General features: G+C 42.1%; 1 protein-coding gene and 1 long non-coding RNA gene across 5 annotated transcripts in view; one reads left to right on the forward strand and one right to left on the reverse strand.

Annotated features, from left to right (window-relative positions):
* ptprub (protein tyrosine phosphatase receptor type Ub) overlaps nucleotides 1–22,075 on the forward strand; it is a 196,516-nt gene that overhangs the window by 133,254 nt on the left and 41,187 nt on the right. For 2 of the 4 annotated variants that reach the window (XM_085473068.1, XM_085473069.1), the window contains exons 8-15: nucleotides 953–1,270; nucleotides 4,194–4,303; nucleotides 7,621–7,822; nucleotides 10,052–10,154; nucleotides 10,238–10,511; nucleotides 17,460–17,496; nucleotides 20,874–21,012; nucleotides 21,970–21,993. In XM_085473068.1, coding sequence (XP_085329194.1) covers nucleotides 953–1,270; nucleotides 4,194–4,303; nucleotides 7,621–7,822; nucleotides 10,052–10,154; nucleotides 10,238–10,511; nucleotides 17,460–17,496; nucleotides 20,874–21,012; nucleotides 21,970–21,993 — 1,207 coding nt within the window. The remainder of the gene's footprint in view (nucleotides 1–952; nucleotides 1,271–4,193; nucleotides 4,304–7,620; nucleotides 7,823–10,051; nucleotides 10,155–10,237; nucleotides 10,512–17,459; nucleotides 17,497–20,873; nucleotides 21,013–21,969; nucleotides 21,994–22,075) is intronic. The other 2 variants (XM_085473070.1, XM_085473071.1) reach the window with 1 other exon arrangement.
* LOC146698086 (uncharacterized) lies at nucleotides 6,227–7,355 on the reverse strand. The gene is made up of 2 exons (XR_014922985.1): nucleotides 7,282–7,355; nucleotides 6,227–6,320 (listed from the first exon to the last, which is right to left on the reverse strand). It is a non-coding gene; the product is annotated as an uncharacterized LOC146698086 (long non-coding RNA).

Consider the following 22,075-nt stretch of genomic DNA (forward strand, 5'->3'; position numbering starts at 1 on the left):
CACTTTATTTAAGTTCTCTGCACTAATCTGTGCTGCAGCGAGAATCCCTCTGAGTGTGCAAGTCAGCGAGGGAATGAAGACCTTGGCCAGTAACCTCAAACTCCACTGATCTCTTGCTGTACCCGATATCTTTGCTGTCATTCCCTGCCTCCCTGGCCCATTACTCATCGTGCCCTATTAAAAGAATAAAGCCATACAATGCATTATGTAGCATATTGCTTGACAAAAACGGCATTGATTGTGTTAATAATTTCCACTGATAAATACCTCCATTGATACGGAGGATGTCCTTGGCTTAACTTGGCCTTGCTTCAGTTTCGGACGTCCTCCCGAACACTGGCTGGTCTGTGCCTCTGGGTATAGAGGCTCTCTGTATCTTTCAGTGAGCAAATAAATTCAAGGGGAATATCACAGACGCAGCTGTTGTTCTTTTAGTACGAGTTAGAGAAAGTCGGGGTTAACCCGCCAGTGACCAGAATTAACTCGGTGCCTTCTAAAAATATGGACCGGGCCACAGCGATGACCCGTCAGTAACACTGACCAGCGGAAGTGAATGCTCTTGTGTTTTTTGTATGTGGATTAAACCTCAGGGCGAAGGAGTGAAACTACTGCATGACCACTTTGCTCTGCGGTAGGGGAAAGGGAGGAGACTGGTGGGAGTGCAACAGCAACCCGCGGCCTGTCCGATTAATTAGCGCAATTGGTGTGAGTTCCTGTTCTGCCATCAGGGATGTGGGTGTGTTGTGCTGGCAGCAAAATGACCTCTGCACTGTGGCAGGGCAGTATGGCGGCACGTAGAAGAGGAACAGCTTGAAAACTGCTCGGGTGGTCCTGTTATATTAGTAATGCAGGCTATTTGCTGGATGTTCTGTCAAAAATCCAATATTTCACAATAAAAGCTTACCTGTGTCTTGTCCGTATCTCTCATATCCTTTTCCTCAATCTCTCACAGAGCCCATGCGCGCATTACGGGGACTCGCCGCCACAGATATCCAGCCCAGGCAGTTGTCCCTGCAGTGGGAGAATTTGGCGTTCAACCTGACACGCTGCCACACCTACTCAGTGTCCCTGTGCTACCGCTACACCATGGCGGGAGGAGGCGGCGGCCACAACACCACCGTACGCGAGTGCCTTGCAGTGGAACACAATGCCTCACGCTTCACGCTGCGTGATCTGCCACCCTACCATGCCATCCATGTCCGTCTGTCACTGGCAAATCCAGAGGGGAAGAAAGAGGGCAGAGAGGTCACCTTTCAGACGGAGGAGGACAGTAAGTCCCAGAAGGAGATTACAGAAAAGACAGTAGATAGATGGTAAAAGACGGAGCGCAGAGAAACTAAAACCGAATAGAGCCACTGGATGAATGCTACACATTCAAGGTTCACTACCAGTTTATTAGATCTGCAGCAAAGTGCAACATTAATATCTGATCAAATGTTTCTTAAAGTTCTAATGATTTCAGTGAAACTGTTTTATAATGGCGGATGTAGTCTGTGTTGCTGTTGAACTGAGAGAAACAAAAAGCTGAGCGCTTCCGAGATTAAAATAAAAAATCCAATCAACACCTTTCCGAAACACTTTTCTTCAAAAGCATTGTAACCTTGATGAAGGTGAGAATATTGTAGGACTGTTGCTTTAAAAAGCTGTAACATTAGCAAGGTGTACTAATATTAGAGCAGCTGGGAAAAATCTTAAAGCTGCTCTCGCTCCTTAACAGCCAAAGACACCGTCATTCATCAGGCCTTCATATTATAAATGTTATTTTCTTAAAAAACAAACAAACAGAAACCCTCCACTCTCCAATTATCACAAAGTACAAGTTCCAATAATATGTGGTTCCCACTAAATGTTGGCAGTCCAACGTTTTATTGCCTTAAAGCATTTGCTCAGTTTGTCACATGCTAAACTGCGGTCTGGGGTTAGCTCACTGTATGTTCTCATAATAAGTGCAGGCTTCCCACATTGAAACTGTCCCATGTTATAATTTTGTGGACATACACCACCTCCCTAGGATTGTGTCGTCCCTCTTTTGCTTGCAAAAAAGCCCTGAGCTATTGAGGCATGGACTTCACCCGACCCCTAAGATGTGCTGGTGTATCTGGCACCAAGCTGTTAGAAACAGAACCTTTAAGCCCTGTAAATTGTAAGATGAAGCCTCCATGGACTTGTTAGACTTGTTTGTCGAGCACATCCCACAGATGCTTGATTGGATTGAGATTTCAAGGGGAATTTAGAGGCTAAACAACTTGTTGTTGTGCTCCTGAACTATTTTAGTTTTGTGGCAGGGCGCACTACCCTGCTGAAAGAGGCCACAGCCATCAGGGAATACGGTTTCAGTGCTTAGGTATTGATATATGTCAATGTACCATCCACATGGATGACAGGACCCAAGGTTTCCAAGTAGAAAGCCTCACACTGCCTCCGGTGGCTGGTCTTCCTCCCATAGTGTCCAACTCCAGGCCTCAAGGGCTGCTGTCCTATAGGTTTTAAATGTGTCCTTGATCCAACATGGCTGATTTAAATGGCTAAATTACCTCCTCAACAAGTTCTCCAGAGGCCTGGTAATGAACGAATCATTTGATTCAGCGGCGTTGGCCCAGGGTGAGATCAAAAACCTGCAGGACACCGGCCCTTGAGGCCTGGAGTTGGACACCCCTGCCATAGTGCATCCTAACACCAGGTGTTTCACCATGGTAAGCGATGCACACACAACCGGCCATCCATGTGATGTCAAAGAAAATGTGGATACCTTCCTCCATGGCTCCGTGGTCCAGTTCTGATGCTTTGTGACCATTGCTGGTGCTTTTATTTGGGGACAGGGGTACACAACAAACTGCAATGCGGATGTAGATTCTGACACCTTTCTACCAGAACAGCTCTGTGCATTAGTGATCCTTGGTCACCTGTAACCTTGCTGCTGGTTCACCGCTGTTCTTTCTTTGTGTTTGATAGATATAAACCACTGCAGACTGGGAACATCCCAGAGTTACAGTCCTGGAGATGATCTGACCCAGTTATCTAGCATCACAATTTGGCACATCTCAGACTTGCTCAGATCCTTAGGTTTGCCAGATTTCTGCTTCTAACAAATCAGCTTTGAGGACAAAATGTTCACTTGCTCCTTAATATCACCCACTCACTAACAGGTGCCATGATGAAGAGATAATCAGTGTTATTTGCTTCACCTGGCAGTGGTCATAATGTTATGCCAGATTGGTGTAATTCTGCTTTTCCATCAGTGTTCAAAATACACAAATCCATTATCAGCCCAGTTTTGTGTAATTAAAACTTCTCCTCCCCTCTCCCTTACGCATTAATACAGAAAGGGTGACCGGCTGACTGAGTCAGCATCACAAAAGATCCATTTCATTTTTAGATGGAAATAACATAAAAGAGAAAACATATCTGAGACTCGGGCAATCCCGAGATAGGATTTGGTTCTTATTTCTTATCTCCTATTATTCCTGTGTGCCTTCACAGATTTTCTGCGTGGTGGCTAAAGGAGAAATCAATTCTGCCGGGAACCAAAAAAAGGAAAAACATCTAAACAAACAGGATTTTTCAGAAAGCTACATACACACATATGTACAGAGAAAGATAGAAAAAGAGCAACCAAATAAGAGAGTGAATGTTTTTCTTTTGCTTAGATAAAGATGAGTATATGTATAAATACAAACAGTGTGTGCCAATTAGAACCACCTTTTCCAAAAGTCCCAATAAGCAAATTTGTCGTCCTGACTAACCCAATTCAAAAAAACAGTCAACTCAGCTGTTTGGCTCTCGCTTTAGCCTCAGGCCTGAATCTCACATAACAGTCTTCCTCTGCGCAGTACTCGCACAGACCGCTGGGACCAGGACTTCAACTGAATGGCCCCAAAACCATGTATAGTTGAGAGCTCAGGCCTTCACATATTCATCAGTATATTTAAGCTTTGACTGAAGCAGAATAAAAAAATATAATTCTTTTATAATATTTTCTTTTTTCTCATCTTTGTAATGGGTGCATAATTTATGCAGTTCTGTATCCTTTTTGTGAGTTTTGCCTGCCTACTGCTCTGTGTGTCAGAGTGCTTTGTGTGATGCGTCGCTCTGGGCCACAATGACATTCACTCTGTGATATTGACAGGAGAGGATCACTGTGTGATTAGCCCTTCAGTTTCCCTGACAAATGTTTGTTCTGTAATTTCTCATAGTCCCCGGAGGCATCGCACCGGAGTCGCTCACCTTCACCCCACTGGATGACATGATCTTCCTGAAGTGGGAGGAGCCTGTTGAGCCCAATGGACTTATTACCCAGTATGAGGTGAGCCCATGGAGACATGAGGGTGAATTTCTTCGATGTGTAAATTTAATTGGTTGTAGAGTTTGGTGGATTGGGGCAGGTGCGAGCATTTAGTAGTCTCTCTGTTATCATTGTTGGCTCCGCTGGACTTAAAAGTTGACTTAATCAGCTAACATGGTTGCTGTGCTGTTGTTTGCTGATTCTTTTAATGATTCTGGAGTGTAAACATATTCAAATCTAATAACAAGCAAGGCTGTACCCATGCATATCAGCATGTTAAATACCAGTGGCTGGATGGGTGATTAATCAACTTCTCTGTGCTTTATCTTGAACTTTATTCAGGGTTGCCATGGTTTGCGTACCAGAAACTAACTGGGAAAATATTTCTGTGTACAAAGTCTGCAAACGTATAGATGTCAAACTCCTGAACTGTCTGATGATGATGAATCAGTTATTTAAGTGCAGTCTGCACAGTAGTGATTTTAGACTACAACTAAAAGAGAATTTCATATGCTCAGATGAATCTTTAAAATAATGAAATTACATTGATCTACAGTAAAATAAACACAGATATTAAACGTGTTATTGCTAGGAAACCATCAAACTAGCTCGTATTCTCTAGCCAATAGTAACTCTGATATTCCTCTCCTGCCCTGACAGACAGCTGGAAAATTTAATTTGAACCTGACTTTGGTTGTTTAAATAGTATTATGTTCAATCATATTTCAACGTCCTGTTAAACACTGTCGGCATTTCAGTTGAAAGGCGCAGAGTGAGGTCTCTGTCAGTTTCTCTCCCTCACCTGCCATCCAAGCTATCCGTGCCACCTGCACCGTGGTGCCTTATTTGTAAAGTGGCTTTGACAATACAAAGAAAAACCCAGTAATATTCTAAATAAAGTTGTTAAATATTATATACTACAGATGGAAAGCATAGTGGTATTAACCCTATTGGTATTGTATAGTGATAAAAGTGAGCATCGGGATTGTATGAGTGCATACACTATTGCTGAAAAGAAAAGTGATGCAGGGATGAGTTTTAAGACGTCAAATGTAAAGAATAAAAAAAAATCAGTTTTAATAAATTTAAACATCCTTAATTTTGTAAATCAGGCAAATTAATGAAAGACCATTGAGCCAGTGAGTAAAACATTTGTGCCACGTGTGCCATCAACAGTGTGTCATGTGAGAGACGTAGGTCATACATGCTGCCTGAAAAAAGGAGACTGACACTCTGAACTCAACTATGACAGAAGATCAACTATGATCTTCTTCTGAGATTTTGAGTGGCAATCACTCCTGGGTGTCATCCAATGCAAGACCTCCCCAGAATATATAATGCCTGCAAAGTATAGACGCCTTACTCACAGTTTCAGTAAAAGTCCCGGTGCAGGCATCTGCTGTGTGACCTCTGTAGGATAAAACGTACCTCCAACACATAAAGGGCTGCTGGGATAGTTGGTAAAGTCTTAAAGCTAAGCAAAATGCACGATCAGGCGCTTAACTGCAGGCTGAGTTTCTTTATTGGGTTGCTTGCATCATACATACGACTAAACTCATAAATTAAACTGAGGTGGATGTGGATGTAGTTTGTTCTACTGCTTCCATGCCATTTTTGTGGTCAAGAATAAAATATAATTTTCCCATTTGGTTTGATAAATTTAGAGGTTCTTTTTAAGGGGTTGTTAACTTTATATTCAATATTTTTACCAGCACAAAAAAAAATCTCCAGCAATACAAAAAAAATAACAAACCCAAACAGCATTTTCCTGGAACTGAAACGTGCCTGTTCTTTTTTTGTTTCCTGCCTAGTGCAGAAAATATTTCCCTCTCTAGTTGCTGAACCAATTTCAGCATTGCTGCAACTGGCACAGCACAGATAAAGTATGTGCTTAATCACACAACCGCTCTGCTGCAGTTTATGCTTTTTTCTTTTTCCACCCAACGGACAATGCATGTGTGTCTTTATAAACAAAAATAGCAGCGATGACTGGATATGCTTTTGCTGACCCTTGAGCACATGGCTTGGTCTTCTTGTCCTGTAGAAACAGAGAGTGGCACCTTAATCGATACACAAATTTTTGCTGTAGGGCTTCTGCTTAGCTGGACAATCATTTTGCATTTACTTTACACCCTCTGTCTGCAGAAGAGTTGAGCATGCCTACCCATGCTCAACTCTTCCTTCCGTGGCTTCTCTTGCAATGTCACCTCAAGGATATATTAAATAGAATTTCCAGTTTGACATATAAAGTGGAGGCCGCACAAGATTTTTACACTGTAGTGTACACTGATCTTCCTCAACTGACAAAGAAAGCTTTATACAAAGCTGTAGAAATCCTCTTCATTTCTCTCAGATTAAACTATTGACCAGTCTGCCTGAGCCTATCGACCAGAAAGCTGTCCTGCAAGCCCTCCTCGTTCTTCTGTGCTGGGTCTGGCATTTTTTATGAATGCCTTTGTAGCAGAAACACAGTGGTCTGTCTTTTCTCAGTCACTGGATGGCTCATAATTCTATCTTCTCCCTACGAGCATGAGCAGACATTAAGCTCTTCTTATGATAATCAGCAGAAGCTTTGGTTCAGCTCGAGCGTCAGTGCCGGTGTGTGCAACGTGCACGCGCACGAGCACATACGGTACGCATCGTGTGTGTGTTCGTTTCTTCAGTGAAGTGGATCTCCTCCAGCTCCACGTTTCCCTAATACGCTCACCCTTGTCTGATTGCGGTAAGGTCATCTCATTTAGCTCTCCACTATTTCAAAGAGCATAAGTGGAAATTCTCGTGAGGTAGAGGCACAGCTAATCACCTCTTGAGGAAAAACTTTTGAAAAGATTACACTTTTTTGAGGACACTCTCGCGCACCGATTTCGTAGTGTTAACAAGTGTTAATTAAACTCATAAACACTTCACAGTATTGATTTTCATGCTTGGAAATACTTTTTAGTGCGCGAGGTTCCGTCTCTGGCCTTCATAATGAGTTACTTAGTCAGAAAATCACTTACGGCTTCCAATGCTTCTCACCAGAGCTCCATGTTGCTCGTATGCCTTTGAGCTAATGGCGACCATGCCAATCAAGACGTATTCACCTGAAACTGGAAACCACATGAGCAATTAGCATGTTTATTTAGTGAAGCAGTTTTTATTTCATGTCAAGTGAATCATATCAATGACATATTTAATTTACTACTTATGACCGAGCCATTTGTGCACCTATTTGATGAACTCAACTGGGGGGGAAAAAAAAAAAATCACAGTTGAAGTTTGTTAGCAGGTATAACAACAGAGCAAAAAAACATTTTAACTGTTTTTTAATGCTGTTTTTATTCCCTATCTGACATCAGATCAGCTACCAGAGTATCGAGTCATCTGATCCGAGCATCAACGTCCCAGGACCCAGGAGAACAGTGTCAAAGCTCAAGAACGAAACCTACCACATGTTCTCCAACCTCCACCCCGGAACGACTTACCTAATCTCCGTCCGGGCACGTACGGCCAAGGGCTTTGGCCAGACGGCCCTCACCGAGATCACCACTAACATCTCTGGTAGGAGCGCCGCTGTCGGAGCATCCGTGCTATCGTGGGCGACGGTGCGAAATCTGGTGTAAAATCGTAAGATAGAAATGAAGGCGGGCGTGTAGAGGCTGTTCTCTGTGCCATCGCTGCCTATCGCTAATGCAGCATGCAGGTACAACAGTGAGACTTCACCCACTGTGTGCTATAATTAGAAATCAGGTTTTCTCTCTTTTAACCTCTGTGTCTTCTCCCCTCGCTGAGGCAAAACTGCTGCTCCCAGAGTGCAAGAGCTATTTTCCAATTGCCTTTCCAATCTAGTGGCACGCTGTCATCTCACAGTCCTCAAGACATAAATTAACTTGCAGGTAGCAGGAAAGCACAACAGAGGGGACACTGCTGTGCGTTATGTATGAAGAAAGATTTAGAACATTCTCGGGACCAGAACACCCCTTCTGAGAGTCTCAGAGCTTATTACTGGTGATAGAAATCCAACCTTTGTGTTTCTGTTTCCTTTTAATGATGCATTTGCGCTTGTTAAGGGATGAGATTACACCTCTGAGGAGCACACAGCACGACCACTCCCACTCGGTCTCACTCGAACATTTACTCTCTCTGCCCCCATCTCTTTGCAGAGAGGTCCGGTTTGTTTAATTATAGATTTAGTGCACAGGCTCACTCGCTGTATGGCAGACAGCAATCTGGCGTGGAGCCAGACCACAGATAGAGTCCAAAAGTCTTTGCAGATCATCCTCAGCCTCCTCCTCTGGCCCACGGTGCAGAACATTCACTTACACTGAGCGTCTCTCAAATCTGCACTGACAGCTAGCAAACACTGAACACCTTCAACAGCCACTACTGTCAGCATCTTCAAGCAACACCCACCGCGGAGTATCCTTCCACGCACGTTTCCTTATTCGCGTGCACGCGGAGTCGTGGCTGACGGGCACTAATCTCTCAGACAGGCTCAGTGTGGCAACTGGCATCGAACCCTCTTTTTTCTTTTTTGGCAGCACGTAATGTCGACAATAGTGCATCTGGTTTTCCTCAATAACTCACCTTAATTGATGCGTGCTCTTTCCTTCTGCGCTATTAGTGAACTGCTTTTTAATATGATAATTATCGATTCCTCATGAATAGTTTGCTCTCTTCCCCCTCGCTAATTGACTGCTGATATTAAAGAAAAATGTGCCGCCACATCTCCAGGGAGGAGCATGACTTTAGCCAAATCCTTTTAAATGAAAAACCCATTCAATTTAGCTTCACTCCCTTTACTTTTAATTGGACTTGTTTCTAAGACAACTAGAAGGGAAATTCAAACATTGTACTTAAAATGACAATATGGGGTTTGGGTATATTAGCCCGTTTATCCCTGTATGCTGACAAAGGAACGAGTCTTTGCTCAAAAAGACAGTTTGTGCGGCTTAGACCAGGGGTGTTAAACATTAGGCTCGGGGGGTCACACTCTGCTCGGCAAAGACTCCAATCTGGCCCACTGGGAAGCTTTGAAAAATGTGAAAGATGGGATAAGAATTTTCAGCTTTCACCTGTATTTTCATACTTTTTACAGCTTTTCCCACTGATAAAGACCTCCCCCCCCCCCAATCATTCATACTAAAACAAAGTAATTAAGTGCAAGTTAAAATTACAGGGCTGTCTGTGCAACGAACAAACAGATTTATTTTTGTAATTTGACACAGTTCTTTCTTATAATTTAAGCCCAAAGAGTCGTGCTGACAGATTTCTTTTCACTTGCCACAGTAGAAAAACTTTGTGTGGAAAACTTGATCTGCACTGTAGTTAAACTTCTTGACTGCACATTGACAAAATCAAGTTTTGCTGACCTTAAGTGGGTCGCACTTAAGGTCAAAGTGGGCTGCATGTGGCCCACGATTCAAAATGAGGTCGACTCCCTTGACCTTAAAAATTCATCTCTGAATTTCTAGTTCCATAGTCTAAACTGTAAATATGTAAAAGATGAATAGTGATGTAGCTGTGTGCACACATTTTTTATCTTAATGACATGGCGAGATATGCCAGTGTATCAACAACTGTCTGCATTGCCACTAGTTAGTGTACTATGAGGAAAACGCTATATAGTGAGTGAGTGAGGCTCCGTGTTACGTGACATTTCAAGGATGAACATGTTTATGTGAAAGGACAAAGAGGCAGAAATGAGCACTGGCTAAGGCTAGACGTGTGCTTATTTGCGTGTGCTTTTATTGTTTTTGACATGTAAGCTTTGGTGTCTGGTGTCCACAGCTCCCACCTTTGATTACGGAGACATGCCGTCTCCGCTGAGTGAGACAGAGAGCACAATTACTGTCCTGCTGCGCCCCGCCCAAGGCAGAGGAGCACCTGTTAGGTGAGGAGATCATTTCAGGTACAGAAAATTGATTTTCATCAGTGCTCCAGGCTTATTAAAATGCACATCCGCTCTTTGTACAGCACATACCAGGTAGTGGTTGAGGAAGAAACTGGGAAGAAAGTGAAGCGGGAACTGGGGGTGCAGGAATGCTTTCCGTTGCCCATGTCACACGGGGAGGCCCAGGCCCGAGGGACGCCTCACTACTACACAGCCGAGCTGCCGCCCAGCAGTCTGCCCGAGGCCAGTCCCTTTACTGTGGGTGACAATCACACGTATAATGGTTACTGGAATAGCCCTTTGGACCCCCGCAAAAGCTACCTTGTCTACTTCCAGGCTATGAGCAACTTCAGAGGGGTGAGTGACTATAAACTTGCACTGGTGTTGCAGCAAAGCTGGATACGTTGTTTTTGCAGACCTTGTTATAGTCTGTGTCAAATTGTACCAATGACACTCCTGTTCTTTAATGTATTAAACGTTCTCAAATCAGTTGCAGGCCTTTGTATGGAAAACTGTTCTGTTCCCCACTGATGCTAACACACCCATCTCCATAATATCCCAGTTTAATCCCTGGCCAGTGGTAATCAAATGAAGTCAGTGGTGTTTGGCGTTAATGAGTATCTGTATTTAAAGTACTAATGCTGTGACTGATGTATTGTGTGGACCTCTGAACAAGCACTTATGCAGTGAAAGAGGTTGTTGGATGAAAACAAACTGTGCAGGCAAATGTAACTACTTGAAAACTACAAACGCTTACATCCTACCACTTTGATTCTCTGCATTTCTGAGACAGGAATTACTTGCATGTATTACTTACAGCAAGCGAAGCTCTGATTAAGTGGAATTACTCAGAGTAAACAATCCACTTCATTCGCCTCCTCTGTCCCGTTACCTCCATGTCCTTGTCTGCTCCCCTCTTTCTTTATGCAAATAATTAGTTAATTATCTTCGAGAAAAATCCAGATGTAGCTGGCCAGGGTAACGCAGAACTAAACCTGAGGCTTTTACGCGACTGCTTTTCTGTCCACTCACTAAAAACTTGCAGACCTTGTTTCCACACGGCTGTGCTTGCTTCCATTTCATTGTTCTTGAACAGACAAAGACCTTCAGTTGTACCCAGAGGATGCCACATTACCTTTCCAAATTCCATTACAGGAAGAGCTGCTACCTGGGTGAGGCAATTACTTAAGGATAATTGGGCACAGGTGCAGCTGATCAGTGGTAGAAAGCTGCTGCTTTAATATTCACAGACTGTGGCAATGTAGCTGAGAGTTATTGCCGTAGGTAAAAACACAGTCTTCTGTGATCATCAGCTGGTGATAAATACGTGCAAGCTGGGTCACTCGTGTCTGCTTATTTTTTCCGATTTCTGTCGGCTGCTTTTTCATTAGGAGTGTGCGTGTGAGTGTTTTTAAAAATCCTGCAAACAGGAGCTGGGTGACTCGTCCCCACCAGTAAGATCTTTTTCCAACCCAGTGAAAAAACACACGGACGGAGTGCTGTGTGAGCACTTCACACAGCTAGGCTACCAAGAATGGGATTAGATAGGGGCGGCCTGGCTTTACCGGCGGATGGGATTAGGCTTTGTTTTGCCTGGCAGGGGGCCAGCATCCATGACCCACAGTGATGGGAGCACAGTGCCAAATCACACAGCCAACATTGTCCTCAGTCCTTTAAACATTGCTTTGCCTGGAAGTACAGATGCAGTGAGTGTTTAAATCTGTATATCGGTGCTGCAGGACTGAACCGACTTCACTTAAATCAGCTTTTAACACAAGGAGTTTTAGTCAGAACAAGTTTACCCTCACAAACACATTATTTCGGGGAGTGTGTCAGACCTTGCTCAGTGTTCATTGCTTAGCACAGGATCTTATTAACCTCCTAAGACCCGAACTCTTTCACGACATGCATTTTTAATTTCTCTTTGATATTTGGGCTGATTGGGGCCCGATGAATGTAAAAAACAAAGAATTACCAGATTTTTTTTTTACCTAATTTTTGTTTTTAAGAAAAATGACAGCCACATATGAGGATATTCATTTAAAATTTTGATATAACAGTAGCAGTATAATGTCCTCGTAAGTGGATATCAGGCCCATGTAGAGCAAAATTTAGTATTTTGGTCTAAATAACCCAAAATGTGATGTCCACATATGTGGACGGCAGGTCCTAGGAGGTTAATATAGCTTTTTCATTGATGTCAGTGTAATAGCTGTGTGATGTCAGTGAGTTCGGTATAGTTAAATCGAACCTATGCTTTGTATATAACCCACACACATCACAACAGGATTATGAAAAGACAAGGATTGCAGGAGAAAAGGTGTCATATGCATAATGTAACAAAAAAAGTATTAAAGAGTGTAAAATAGCAGTAATTAGACTGCTAACAGAGCACACAGTTATACGGCATGGCACTTAGCTTGTTAATGATATTAACGTCATTAGCAGGCGCAGTTTTTCACCTCCCAGAGTCATTTAAAAGTGGCCACATCCAAGTGCTAATGACAAAGTGTATTAAAACCATCAAGCAGATGTTCACGTTTGGCTCCTGTAGCCTGCACGGACCAGAAATGGTTCAGCAATTGCTAAATGTTTTGTCCTGTTTTGTATCTTCCTGCTTGTGCTCCATGTGCATTTATGCATCACAGGCCTTTTCACATTTTCGCATTGTGCGCACACTGTCACAAAAATGTAGGCCAGAAAAGTGAACGTTGGCATTTTGAATTCGATTGCGTACAGAGGCACAAATGCATGTACTGGGGATATTTTTGTAGTGGTGTTTTGTAAAGAAGAGAGCGAAGCGTAATTACTTTATGCCTGCTCGTTTTAGTGGAAGAAAAAAATGTAAAGAGCACTCCAGAAGCTGGCAATGAAAGTAGTTTCTCTCCCAAGAGTGAAGCATCTGAAAGTCACAGACACCTGGATTAAACACTTGTTGATGCCGTGCTGACATAATTGTCATCTTTAACAGTTATTTAAGCTATTGCACCCCGGGGGCCAAACAGAGCTGTCATCACGTTTTATGACTTATTGGGACGCCTCGTTATTTCAGAATCTCTGTGGTTTATTTAAGGTTTTGTCTTTGTGAAGGGGAAACATTGAACCTCTATAATGGTGGAACAGTTTGAACAGTATATGGGACCCATAATATTTGGTATTTACCCATGCTAATTATCTAGAGAGTGGCTCTCAAGCCTCTGTAATTGCTTTGATTGATCCATCTAAAGAGGTACTTGAAAAGCTGTGGATAAAGGCTGTAGCTTTGAAGGATACAGCATACCCATTTATAACCACTACACTTAGATCTTCAAACTTTGCACACACATACACACAAACACTGTAAAAACCTTGAGTGTGTGCCATAGAGCCCTGTGTTGCATGTTGGCATTTGCGTTTTGTATTTAGAGCTGCCAGGAGCCACCAGCCCCTCAGGCGTAACTGGCACAGCGTGGGGAGACGTGATGTTTCTTCCACAATCTGGAGCTTGCCAATTAACACTTCTGCTGAGCTAGTGCACAATGACTTAGATATGCGAGTTGAAAAATTTACTTGTCCATCACGACGACCTATTTTTCATCATCTCCATTAAGGAGATGTAAATGTATCTGTCTTAATTTGCCAAAGCTTGTAATGATTGAATGTATGAATGATTTCAAATACTTTCTTCATAAAGTAGACTGCTTCAGATGAATCAGCTTTTCTTTCGTAAGGAAAATGTTTAATGTAATTGAGTCAGTCCACAGAAGGCTCAAAGTCCCCAGTGAGCAGTCTGCATGTTCCAGTTCTCCTGATACATGCAGTGGAAATGAAGTGGGTTGCACTTTGATGAATAGTATTAATTAAAACAAATTGATAATCATTTGATAGCAGTTGATATAAATTATATTAGAAATGTGGCTTAAAGTAAGTTATATAAATCCACCTGTCAGCTTCGTTGTATTGTGGTAATGTGCAAAAGTGTTTCTTTATATTTTGCTAGGAAAATGGGAAATTGGTGCAGCGATTTATCGAACCATGCAGACATACATGGAAATATAATATATATAGCATTTACTAGTATAATATTTGCTTATAACATTTCAGTTAATAATACAGTATGGAGTAGGGGTGGGTGATATAAACGATATACGATAGAAACAAAATAAATTTGGCCAACGATAGAGATTTTGACTATACCGCTCTATCACATGTTGATGATGTTATCAAGCTGCGCCTGTTTTGGTTGAAAGCATTGCAGTGGCTACAACCAGTATCATCTGCAAATTATGGCGGGCGACAGTCATAGCAAAGAGATGAAGCACTTTTGAAATATGGGGAAAGCCAAAAACTGCGCTTCCTCCACTTCCGTAACATTGATTCATTAATGCTGAATTCTCTCGCAGCTGCTCTATTCCCATGTTGTTGCAGTATATTAATAACTAACATCGTATTGTGGATGAATGATCTCAGTTGTTCTCCTGACTGAAGTTTGGCCCGTGTATAGCATCCTGCTATGCGATTGCATTTGTCCCCAACCACCAGAATCCCTCACGTTAACTTTTATCGAGTGGAAAAAAAGTTGGCGTTCATCCTCCAGCTTCACTGTGCTAATGTTATGCTAACATAGCTGTGTCGCTAGCAATCACGTAGCACAACATTATATACCAGGTAGTCCAACTTCAGTAACCCTGCAAACGCCACTGCTGTTTAGTTTTCTGTCTTCATTTATGTCGGAAGTGGTAGCTGAGCTGTACGTTTTCATTTTTCAGAAATCTCTCAGTCAGAACATGGTATGTCATGTTTAGGTGGAAACTAGCGAGCTAACTTCCTGCTAACTTCTAACTCCGTTAAATTTAATAACTTCTGTTTTCATGGATGCCTGGATGTTAAACTTAATTGTTACACTTGGTAAAGCAGCAATGCTGATGATTTTATTGAAGATTAAAGATCAAGCAGTGAGGCTTACCAAAGTTGTACTAAAACATTTTTTAACAGATTTCTGCACGCCCAAATCGGTTTGAGGTCAGTAAGCACAACCAGAATTCATACATAAGGCACACTCTCGATTTTTGAGAAAATTAAAGGATTTTAAGTGTGCTTTATAGTGTGGAAAATACGTTATACAGAAGAAAAGAATATATCGCGATGTATATCGTTACCGCACATGCTTCAAATTATATCGCGATATGAATTTTAGGCCATATCGCCCAGCCCTAGTATGGAGGCAAACACAGAATTCATTCAATTCACTTTCAGGGTGCTTGAAAATCAATATTTGGTTTGGGCACCTTTATTCTTCAACAAAGCCTGAACTCTCTTAGGCAAGTTTCTCTTAATTCCTTTAAAGAGTCTCCAGGAATAGTTCTCCAGGCTCCTTGAAGGAGATTCAGGTCTTTTGCTTTGGATATTGGGCTGCCTTTTGTTGGGTTTTCTATCAGGATAATTGTACGTTTTTACCAGTAAAGTATGCTTTTTTTACTGCACTGACAGTGTTTTTGGATTATTGTCATGCTGAAAAACGAAGCCAATCAGATACTTTCCAGATGTTATTGTATGGATAATCAAAAATCTGCCATGTCTGTGTTAACAATTACAGCCCCAAACCATCGAACCAGACATTTCAAATTTATATTCATTGCGCCATCTGACCTGTTGCCAATGGTTTTTGGTCTCATTTTTCTATAATTTGGCAAACCTCAGCCTTTGCTCCCTGTTTTTCTTCCTTACGAATGGCTTCTTGACAGCCATATTTCTACTGAGAGCATTTCTGATGAAGCTTTAGTGAAAAGTAGATGGATCAACTGAAGGGCCAGCTTAGAGTTTATTCGCAAAGAGTCCAACAAAGCTAGATCCACTTCAAAGAAAGCAAGCTAACTAGCAGCTAACTAGATTAACAACAGCCAAAATATCTTGATGCATGCTCATTCATCCGGGTAAGTAAATCCCAAAGGTTGATTGTGTTCATCTGGACGTAGCGTTTTCAACAGGAGCAACGTTTTGTCACTTATCCAAGTGACTTCTTCAGTCTCAGCTGACTGCAGGTTTCCCCAACCTTATAAATAACCTTATAAACAGTACATTGCACAATAACTGATTCAGCTAATAATTTATATTAATGATCAAGGAACTGACCATTGTTCATTCAGTGGGCTGGTTTCAGTTATTGTGCAAATGTACTGTTTATAAGGTTGGGGAAACCTGCAGAATCAACCTTTGGAACAGCCAAAATAGCAGCAGTTACCAACAGAAAAGTATATCTTCAACAGCACCTCAGTATCGGTCAGAAGTGAGTTTCACTGACTCGGATTGGACTCCTTTCACAAAGCTTTTGAATTAGTAGGGGCAAGAAAACTGGATTCAGTTGACTCCAATCTGCAATCTACTGATATCTAGTGGTGAGGTTTTACACACTGTTGGGCTGGAGAAATGGCACTCTGTGTGACGGACATGTTTGTTTACAGTTTGATTCTATATTTTCAGATTAAACCACGGAGTTAAAGACTTGTTTAAGTGTCGGATTAAAAATGTATTTTCAATTTAAAAAAGCAATGCAACTGGAGTTTGAGGAAAGCTCGTTTTGCCCATTTCTGAATAGAATAATTTGCATAATTGTCCCATAATGCCCGAATTAGCGTCTCTGAATCTTAATTTGATGATACATCTCCTCCATGAGGTGGCAGGATGGAATTGGATTACAGTCTTGGTTCCCATTAGTGCTGTTTGACAAAGGTTCTTTTCGTAACAGAGAGATGCCATCAGCTGAAATTTGAATAAAATGAATGATTTTTATAGCGATGGACTGGTCTGAAATTTATGCTAAATTCGTTTCAACTTTCATCTTTTCTCCTTCAGATAGAATCCCTAATCTCCTTCTCATACACTTCACCACAGATCTCAGGTTTTAGATATTTTTTTGTTTTCTTCTGTCGTTAGTAGGAATCTTAACTTGTGAGGTAATTCGTCCTTTTACACTCAGTCATTTTATGCTTTCTTTGGAGACGTGAGTGCCACCCACTCGTGTTGAGTAATTTGTATTTCTAATCAGAGGGTATGAACAATTGAAAAGAAAGGCGGCATCATGCTTCTAGATGTGGGCTAGCATCACTTCTAACATTAAGTCCGTACTGCTTGTCTTGGGAATAAACATCATATTTTTGAAAGCAATTGTGTGTTTTTATGTGTTGTAATCATAATTTTTTCACCACATGATAAATATGTGCGCCTCGGCTCAGTATTTCACATCCTCTCTTCTATTATCACATCTCTTTCATGCAAAATGCAAAGTGACACTTTCCCCCTGACGTCTGTGTTGTCTTTCTCTTTCAGGAATCTAGAATAAACTGCATCCGCATTGCTCGCAAAGGTAATTCAACATAAATATCTCACCTCCCAAAAACACTGTGACCTGAATCCATTTCCCTGCATCATTTCTAAATAACTTGCAGTATTGTGTACTTTTGTAGAAAGGCAGGACATTACGAATGTGACGGTGATGGTGTGTTTACTCTGTTGTAGGATGAAATATTCATGAGGTGATTCTTCGCGTAGCTTTCGTTTTTAATATGCTGTCGATACATTGTCACCATTTATTTGTTCGTTAAAACGTCCAAATACTTCAGATCTGCCGGTTTGACTGCCCAGCGTCGCTACTTCGTGACACCTCGTGGTAGAGCGAACAATAGTTAACCTGCCGTGAAGAGGAAACTAACAGGGGACAGATGGTTCAAACAAATTAGTGACCTGATCAGCAAATTATTAAAATTGAAAAAAAGACACTTTAAGGACTATTTTTCCTCCCTTTGTTACAGTCACTGTTGTTAGAGGCAAGGTTTCATTTTAGTACTCTGTAGTTCCCGCCTATCTCTCTTCTCTTAAGTAAAAAGGTGAAGAACTGGACAAATTTTCTCTGGCGGCCCCGGTTGTTTAGCACTGGGCCTCAGAGAAAAGGGCAACAAGCAGGGAAGGATTAGAGGTCAGGCTTTCATCCTGTTTGTTTGGGGGCTGACACTGGGACACGTCGTATCAAAGGCAGTCTCTTTGTTCTCATCAGCAGCCCACCAGACAGCTACATCTGAGGGCTCTGACCTCTGCGCTGTCCAGAAGGGTTCTCCAGATCAAAACTTCCAGATGGAGCTACCTTGGCCTATATGAGAAAGCCCTCCCTGCCTCCTTATCTTTACCTCGGCTTTTTTGATTCAAAGGCACATGAAAAGGGCAGAGAAATTGACTCTAAGTCCTTATGGCAGGAGAGCCCCTCCACCATAGTACACTGTCAGATCACGGTAAATAAAAAGTCATGTATTTATAGTTATCATAGCACCGCAACAGTAAGCGGAGCCTTGCAAGTAAATTGACTTGGCGGGGTGTCTTTTTCTTTTTTTGGTTAAGGCCTCTTCTTTTGTGAGAAAATAATGAAAAAGATGAGGCTAAGGCGAGGCCAGCCTTTTCAGCTCGACTTCTTGCTCCCCACAAGTGCCAAATTGGGCATTGATTAATTAAAAGTCCCCACAGCAACAGACTTTATGCTGCATGTGCCACTTTTATTTGACACAGAGACAGAATGAAAGAAATGAACAATGGAGCTCCTAAGATAAAAAGAAAATACAATTAGCAATGAAATAAAATACCTGTAGAGAGAACAGAAGTGGAGATAAGACAAAAGAATAAAAGGTTAAATGCACAATTGAAAGTTATGATTTAAAAAAACTGCCAGCACTACATTTTCACCACAGGCATGGTGATATAACTAAAAAAACCCTGAAATGCCCATTGATGACAGAAAAAAATGTGGGTATTTCCAATTTCAAGGTGTAACAGGTCACAGGGTTGGTTTTTTTTTTTTTTGTTGCTATGTGCGATCTCCATGATCCCTCTACCATTAACAGAGCCTCTGCATCATCGGGTCCTAAGCCGTTATTATCAAGCAGCCCATCACAAGCGAAGTGGAGGCAAATGATTCTGGCTTGGATAACAAAGCTGGAGATTACATTTCAACTTCCAGGTGACAGTTTAATTAAGGATCCTCTGGCAGGCTCAACACAACAATAGACTTCCATTTCTCCTCTAAGTGCCAATTTCCACCATCGGGCAGCTGGCAGGTGCATGGATTCATGTGGAAATCTATTTCATGCTCGTGTTTGGCTTAATAGAAATTTTGAGGGTAAAAGAGGCAAAACCGCCTTATCTGTCCAAAATGTCAGAAAACTGAAATTGATTTTTCACCTCCTCCGCTACATTTTTAGCCCGTATAAAGCCTTCCCCTAATTTTAAATGAAGTTGCGGCATAAAATAAACAGTGAGCATCTGAGTTTGTGTCTGAGACGGTGCTTTGAATGGAGCGCCGTCTCAGACACGCTGGAGTCTTTGGTATTTGTCGGTTACAGTCGCTCAGAGACACAAAGGCATTTTGGATGTTGGTGTGTCCCTGTGTGTGAACAGAAACCACAAAAGGAATCACTCACTGGCTAAATCCTTTCTCACCACGGCGGCAGACGCAACGTTTAAAAGCAGCACATGCAGAGATGTCACGCTATCGGATTAATATGTAATCGGAGGACAGCGACACGAAAGTGATGTCCAAAGCAGTTTCAGAAATAACAGCCTTAGACTAATATCAGGCCAGTGACTAATTTCCCCCTATTCTGATATGTCAGACATTCATGATTGATTAAAAAAATCCAGCCAAATCCTACCATGATATTGCACTACTTTCATCTTTATTTGGACAGAGGGTTCTAAGGCGGCCCAAGTACCCATGGCTGCAAATAGTTGGACTAAAGCACGGCTCTGTTTTCATTTTCCCTGCCCCAGATCTGATTTTCTTTTTCCCCAGCAGGCTGTAAGATAGAGCTCTATCCCCAGGCCTGCTCTGACTTTCTCCCACTCTCCAGATAGTTTATACTGTTCCAGTAAGCTCTGGAGGGCTGGTTTCCAGGCTGTCAAGGCCTGGAGGACAGGCTGACACACAGGGAAAAAAACTGGATCAGTGGGCTCCTAGAGCAAGGCAAAGAAAGACCCACTGCTCAGCACCATTTACATAAGTATGAAGCTTTATGTAGGAGAAATGAATAACCTGCTATTATGGTAACGACCTTTCCAGTAGCTCACAGACAGCGGGGCACCTTGAGACTGTACTGTAAAGCAGTGTGAAGGATTCTGACTGGAAACTGATTATTGATTGGAAATTGACTTCAGAGGTCAGTGAGTGTACGACAGCATGAATTGCAATCCAAACGTGTCGCGTTATAATTATAATGTTTAATGCACAACTTTTAAATCAAGAATGATTTGCTGCTCTGCTGTGAGTTCACCGCCTCACTCTCCCAAATCTGGAGCCTTGTAAAATTTACCAATTCATACAAACCTGCTTAAAAAGATCATGGTAGTCATAGTAGCGACATATATCTTTAACTGTCTGAAATGATCACAGAAAATCATTCCGTGTGGGAGCGAGTCTGCTTATTTTGCACATGTCACTTGTATCTGTTTGGACAGTGTGGACAATCACTGTTCAAAGTGTCACCTCTTCATTTGCATACATTTTTCATTTCTGTCTATTTTTTTGAAAATGCCTCAGATCAGATCAGTGGATCTCTTAGCAGTGGTTATGATAGGTAGTGTGACAGGATGACAAAATTCAGCTTTCCTACCTCTGTTGAATCCTTTTTGCCCTTTATTCCTTTAAGTTCTATGTTTGCATTCTGCCTTTTTAATGTGGCTCTTCTGTCTTCCCTCGTGTAGCGGCCTGTAAAGATCATCGCAAGGCTTTGGAGGTGTCGCAGCACTCCGAGGAGATGGGGCTGATCCTCGGTGTGTGCGCCGGAGGCCTGGTAGTGCTCATCCTCCTTCTGGGCGCTGTCATTATCATCATCAAGAAAGGGTAAACAACTTTCCATAGACGTTGTGAACACAACATGCGTCATTGTGCTTAATCACCCCGCATAGTTTTACCTTTTACGCTTTATTCTCCGGCAGCTCGGTGATCGGCTTTTACTCTTTGCTAGACTTTTGCAAAGGTCACGCTTTCCAAAAGATGGGCAAACAGCTGGCGTGGCGTTGTTTTTCTTTTTCTTATATCGCACCAGAGGGACCAAACAACTCACATCTGCAGAGCCTGAGTGTGAAGTATTTAATTAAAGGCGGATGCAATTCAATTAGCCACTTAATTACACACCAAACAGACGCCTGACCCTTAAATGAGATGGTAATTGGGAGGGAAAAGGTGTGCTTTTAGAGATTATTAGTCAATGATCCCGCAGGTCTACAGTAAATCATCGACACCTCTGGCTCCGCATTTATTTAGCGGCAGCTAAAGTCTCAAATCGGGCTTCGACGCCCTCGCCTGTTTAAGATAAATTGAATTCTAAAGAGCCAGCCAAAATAGGAGTTAGTCAGAGGCTCCAGCAATCGGTATTTAAATTGCTGACACAGCGTTCAGGGTAATGGTGAATAATCTTGATTGTGGAAGTCACTTCTAGTCTGCACATTAGCCCGCGTTGCTCTCCTAAGCCACCATGAATTTCACTTTTACGGAATTGATTATTAAATTTGCTGTGACAGGAAGCCGCGTGGTCTAGTCCTTGAAGTGTAACACTGAGACGTATTCGATTGAAAGAAACACACATTTTTCTGCCCGGCTGTGGTTTAGTCTGTCAGCACCTGCTTGATCCGCTCGCATGTGTCATATGGCTGCCTGGGCAGCTAAACTCATGAGAGGACGGTTTTCATTTTCACTGTAATCAATGCGCTCTGCCCTTAGCTGACATTGCTTTCATCTTACATCTCTTCTTTCTCTTGATTTTTATTTTTTTCCCTTCTTCTCCTGCACTCTTGCCAGAAGGGACTACTACTCTTATTATCCGTAAGTGACTCCACCTCTTTGCTTTTCCATCGTTTTGTGATCCATCATACACGTGCATGTGCGCTTGCTGGCTGTCAATCAT

This window comes from Copadichromis virginalis, linkage group LG11, assembly GCF_057382275.1.
Source record: "Copadichromis virginalis isolate Kocher_CV1m ecotype Utaka linkage group LG11, C_Virginalis_male_GT1.1, whole genome shotgun sequence".
NCBI classification, from domain to species: Eukaryota; Metazoa; Chordata; class Actinopteri; order Cichliformes; family Cichlidae; genus Copadichromis; species Copadichromis virginalis.